The 6,000-nt window shown below is 41.8% G+C and overlaps 1 protein-coding gene across 1 annotated transcript in view; it reads left to right on the top strand.

Annotated features, from left to right (window-relative positions):
- The first annotated feature begins 1,846 nt into the window (after positions 1-1,846).
- Positions 1,847-6,000, top strand: part of SLC17A8 (solute carrier family 17 member 8) — a 29,788-nt gene continuing 25,634 nt past the window's right edge. The window contains exon 1 of the mRNA XM_009284161.2: positions 1,847-1,989. Within this exon, the coding sequence (XP_009282436.2) occupies positions 1,847-1,989 (143 nt within the window). The remainder of the gene's footprint in view (positions 1,990-6,000) is intronic.

The following is a 6,000-nucleotide window of genomic DNA, read 5'->3' as shown; positions in this document are numbered from 1 at the left end:
CCCTCCCCTTCCCTCCGTCTTCTCTTCATATTTATGCTAGGAATAAAGGATTTCAGTGCAGGCTGCTTACTTGCCTCACCTAACCATGAGGAAGTGTTTTTTTTCCAATATTCCCTTCCTCGTAGTGGAGCTGGGACAATCCAGACGTTTGGTATTTATATTATGGAGACATCTAAAACCCAGAGACTGATGGCCCATGCAAGGAGCCAGAGGAGGAAGGGAGGGGTGGATAGTCCTTGCCCCACTTTGGCCCAGATTACATCCCACTCAATCCTACTCACTCAGTTGAAACACCCAAATGAGGAGTCTGTAAGTGCCCTAAGGCAGCTGAAAACAACTCAGATCCAGTTTGTTTCTCTGGAGGAATTGCTTTCTTGCTTTCTTTTTCCTTCTCTCTCTCTGTAGAGTCTGGGTAGACCAAGCTCCGAACAGAAGGGGAAAAGCATGGCCACTGTGCCTGGAAGGATAATGATAATATAGGGCAGGAGGGAGGGAACAGAGCCACAGCAGCTTGCTCAGGGGCACCAGGCGGACAGTGGCAGAGCAGGAGCTGGGGTTTGTGGGTGGGCAGCTGCCTGCCCACCTGCCCTCCACACAGCAACTCGCAGCCGGGGTCTTCTAGGGGAAACCAATTCTTCTCCTGCTGGTGGCCTGGCGAGGCATTGACGGGCTCTTAATTTAACTTTTCTTGGGAGATCAAGGGGAATGTGGCAAACACAAAGCTCTCTATTTTTCTAACAACCTGGAAGGTTTCTGCCTTCCCCTCCACCCAGGGAACAGGGAAGGGCTGACAGGAGCCCAAAACCAGTATGAAATGTGGCTCCTTTTTTTTTTTTTTTTTTTCCTTGTCATCCATAACCCAAACCCAATAACTGAGGCCTTGCCAAAAGCAGAATTTCTTCATTTGACTCCAGCCAACATGCAGGCTTGACGAGCGTACTGGCAGGATGGATTTCCACAAGTGCTTTCATTAAATACTTTCCATCATGCTAGGAAAAGTGTGTTGTCATCATGAAGTCATGTTGAGTTGGACAGGTTCACCTCTTTCAGCCACTTTGTGTTTCAAAAATGCAATGCATTTAATTTATAGCCAGTCTTTCATTGCTTATTCAAACAGCATCACACCAATGCACCTCTGCATCTGTCTGCCCAAAGGCCCAGGAACATCAGTAATAAATGACCAGGCTGAGGAAGGTGGCTCTGGGTTCAAACCAGCAGGTGCATTGGGGTAGGGGGGCTCATCTGGGCGGGGGGTATATAGTGAATGGGAACTGTAGCTTGCAATAATTCCCTCCCTGCAGAGAGGACTTGTAAATGTTTAATAAACTTCTTGCCTTTGCCATAGATGAGGTCTTATTAATGAACTGGAGTGGCTTGAGGACAGGTATTGTGTCTGTTACTATAGCACCACCTTGCACAGGATCTCGCAGCAAAAGAGGCAGGGGAGGGAGGGAGGGAGGCAGGCACTGAGGATGAGCCCCAGCGAGCCAGCCTGAGGTTCACCTCTGATGCAGGCAGCAGCATCCAGCCCAGGGACACCGGCCCTCGGCAACTCCTCCAGCTCGCCAGCTGCAGCCTCCAGACTAGCTGCCCATACAGGTACCCGACCCCACACAGATGCACGGCAGAGCTGCTGCAAGTGCACCACCGAGTCCCTGAGTGCTTCCGAGGGGGTTTCGCTCCAGAGCTCTTCCCGACTGACTTTCTGGCTTTGGAAGATCTGTTTTGATTTTTTTTTTTTCTTCCATGCTCCTTTCTTGAGCAACTGGTTGTTATTGCAGAGGTCACTGAGGGGACCGGCGGAGGCTCCCAAGTCTGGCATCGGGAAATATGACAGCAGAAGTGAATGCTTGTTAACATAAGGGATTTACTGAAGAAGAAAGACAAAATGCCTTTCAAAGGGTTCGGTTCACTGAAGGAAAGATTTTTTAACCCAGGAAAGGAAGAGGTGAAGAACACCGTTAGTGACTCACTGGGGAATCTGAGAAGGTAAAATCCAACAGAAAATTCCCAGACAGGTCCATTGGTTCAATATATTAAAGAGAAGTGAAGTACAGAAAAATGTGTAAATATAAAACAGAATTTAGAGTTGCAAAATTAATATCTGAGTTCAGATAGTGAGAGACACCTTGCTGCACGACAGAAGATGTAAAAGAAGCACTGTTACAACAGCATATGACTACAGAAGATAGAATATTTATATTAAACAAAGGTGAAAATAAGTTATAAAATAGTGTTCTAATATTACAAAGAGCATGAAAAAGTGTTTTAATTAAAAAAACTTTTAAATAATTAAATGTGAGTAATTCTGTGGTTTAGCTTGCATGAGAAAAACTGATGATTTAATGGGAATTAACACTCCCAAATGATGCCACTCTTGAAATTAGATTTAATGTTCCTAAATTACAGGGGCTCTTTTTTTAAAATCTTGTTCCGAATCAGTAAGAGAAAATGTATTGAGTAGAGATGTGTGTGTGTGTGTGTGTTTACCGAGACTAACAAATTAGAAAGAGGAAAAGGAGAAGCAGCTGTTTGCTAGCAAAAAGAGAAAAAAGGTTGAAGATTTTTATCTTAATCTGACAGTTTATGAAACAACAAACGGAAAGATTTTTATTTTTTTGATAAATGAAAATACGATGTAACAAATAACCAGTTTCATAAAGGGAAAGAGATTTCTCATTTAAATGGAAGATTATTTCTATTAGTAATGGCCACTGACAACATTTATTTGTGTAATCAATAGATGAGAGCCAGAGGGGTCAGTGGCATTTCTTGCGTGCTTGATGTTAAGTGTTTTAAATCTTCGTATGAATTAGACCAACATCTTAACTGAATGTATTTTTAGTGACTGAATTGTATTTGCTTTCATATCCATCCCTTTACCTTCTTTTGGGAATGCTATTTTGAGTCCAGATATAGTTCTTGGCATATCTAAACATGCCTTTGATCACAAGAAAATGTGTAATAATTTACATGTGTTATACTACAGCATGTATATGCAAGAAAATAAGCACGTACACTTTTAAAGAAGTTACTAATATGCACTGGTAGATTGTCAGTTATGCTATTTCTATACCATGTGAGCAGAGTATCTGTGTTCCACACAGTTTCAACTTACCTTTTCTTCATTTACAGTGTTATAGATGAAGTCTAACATTTTGCTTTTTTTACTTTTACGATACTCTATAGTAATTCCAGGGATTCTGTTTTTCTTTTAAAACATCAAGTTAAGTCATTTATTCAATCATAAATTCTCTTTGCTGTGGGCTCTGCTGGCCAATTTGACCAAATACATGTAGGGTTTGTATTTAGTGAGTACGTGATGTGGCAGTACACTGGGTTTGCTATGTGGAAATGGTATGAAAAGTTTAAATTATCCAGATTACTCTCCTCTTGTAGCCATATATCAAGGATGTCATGCTGGTTCCTACACAGTTGATAGTACTGGCATCCAACTTCAGCAACATTGCTACTGAATCAAACCAACCCAAATCTGAGTTGAGATACAAGAAAGTTTGCTGGACTTAATTATTTTCTGTTTTAAACATATGTATACCAGTGCCTTTCTTAGATGTACTAGCCAGTGGAGGAAATAATCCAAACGATAAAAGTTTTTTTACTATGTCTGCAACCAGATCTAAGTAAGAATTGCTGCAAGTTGAGCAGTCTCTTAGGAAATATGCAGTCATGTTTGAAGGTTTCTGTAAGGAAAGAAACATGCATGTTTTTAACTTGAACTTCATTCTCTACAGCTTAGCCTACAAACGAGAGCATACACTTCTATTTTTACATGACGGTACCTATGTATATGTACCAGCTGCAACCTCGACTTTGCTCTTCACCCAATCCAATTGGCTTTAATATGGTGTAAATCAGCAAAGAATTTGGTTTCTCTTCTAGCATTTGATAGGTGATTAATTATATTAATGCACATTCTTGACTAGGTCTCTGACCTAGTCTCAGATTTCACTGACTGCCATGTGTTGATGGGGGATCAAAACTAGCAAAGTGGGTAGAAAAATACTTTTTAGCTTTGGTAAATATGACGAGTCTATGCCTTTGTACTGCATTTCCTCTGTCTTGCAAACAACAGAGCAGATCCAGAAGCCAGTATCTGGCAAGACCAGCAGCCAGATACCGGCTGCTCCATAGCAGTTGTCCACAGACAAGTTCAAGTGCTGAAGCACAAGCAGCATAAAGCAACTTACTGCCTCCTCACAGGTGTGTAGCAACCTCAAATTATTTTGCAGGTGCTGCAAAACAAGAGTCTGCCCACAGGAGGTTACTTTAGGGTAGCTGGATCCTGGAAGGGGAGGCAAGGGGGACTGAACTGGCGAGACCCGAGAGGAGTCCTTTCTTTAGGCTGTTGCCAGTGGTTTCATTTGTGAGATCTTAGAAGATGTTTTAGAAAATGTTTTAGATGTTTTGTACAAAATATTTTTTTATGCAAAATTGGGTTTGTTCTTGATTAGTTAAATACAGCAAAAAAAAAAAAAAATGTAGAGGATTCAAGTCTTGGGTGAATGGATATCAGAGCTGGGGCTCTGCAAGCCTTATAAGTTTCCCAGAAAAGAAAGCTTTTCCTGCAGAGCTTCTTGGAATGCACAAACACTTTGGGTCTTCTGTGAACTTAGTGTAGTCAAAGAAAAATTCATGAACTAAAGTAAAATCTCAGGCTCTGCCTACTCTGAGGATTTCAGGAGTCTTGGACGAGCTAACAGCAACTGCGGGCTTACTGATGAAGTGGGAAGTGACTAAGTGGGTTACAACTCAATAATGTTACTGTTAATGCGAAAAGTCATATGGGCCATGTCACACAGCTGCTGTATGTAGTCTGGGCCCTGGTAGGTGTAGTTCTGGCTGCTGCAGATGTTCATTGATGAATTAGACAGCCCAAACTGCTAAAAACTGCAACTTCAAGCTGGGCAATATACCCTTGCGTTGGACAGGGCTCCTCTGCCTGTGCTGGATCATAGCCTTAGTCCTCTCAAATTTTTCCTTTGCACACAAGTACAAATTGTTCAGTGCACCGCAAACCATGCAGCACTGTGAACACAATGTGAAGTGTCCAGACTCAGCTGGTCTGTGAGTCGTGCAAGGCCCCTTGTACAACGGTGTCAGTGCAAGGGCACAATATGCATGTGCAGCGCTGTGCTGCAGCACCCATGGGGCATCCCTCCAGTGCATTGGGGCTGTGCTGAGGAGAAACTGCGAGGTTGCCCTGCAGCCTGGGAGCGCAGCACCTGTGAGATGCAGTCCCATGGTGTGTACATTTGAGACATGCCATGAGTTTCATGCAAATACCATGCAGAAACCAGCCGGAGAGGTCCCATGCACTGAGTGACTTAAGAAGGTTTGCCTGTCTGTACTGGGATTTTGTACCAATGCATCAATTGTAGGATTTGGTGTGGACAATTATCACCTGAGCAAATCCCCACAGCGTAAATGAGATCTCAGAAGATTGTATCCGCTTTTGGATAAATGATATTTTTCAATAGTCAGTGTGTAGGTTTCTGAACTTATGCCAGGATCATCAGTAATTGTTGCATGTGATGACTGATGCTGGATTTGTAGGTGTGAGGTTTGAACATCGTGCATGATTGTGCTGCAGATGCCTGTGAAAGACTGTAATATCTGGTAAAAGGCATTCTAGAATGTGTTCTAACACATGGCAAGTATTAACATTTGCCCATTATTGTAGAATGTATGTGTGTTTAATCAAATGAAATGGTATGATTCTAGTCTACCTACTTCATCATCGGAAGAAATAACTAATTCCTATGCTAAAATCCCATAAATACAGATTTGTTAATGTATTTGTGTTCTAGGGAATTTATTTATTACTGATAGGAATTTTTGAAATTTCCTTCATTCTTCCAAAATTCTGTATATGCCAGAGTAAAGTCATTCAATAAAGAAGAGAAATTTTGCATAGAGTTATTACGACATTTAGGCACAGAACATGGATGCAGAAATCTTCAAATAGCTTAGCTCTTCTTA

The sequence above is a fragment of the Aptenodytes forsteri genome, unplaced genomic scaffold (genome assembly GCF_000699145.1).
Source record: "Aptenodytes forsteri isolate BGI_AS27 unplaced genomic scaffold, ASM69914v1 Scaffold60, whole genome shotgun sequence".
NCBI classification, from domain to species: Eukaryota; Metazoa; Chordata; class Aves; order Sphenisciformes; family Spheniscidae; genus Aptenodytes; species Aptenodytes forsteri.
This window is presented reverse-complemented; position numbering and strand designations above follow the sequence as displayed.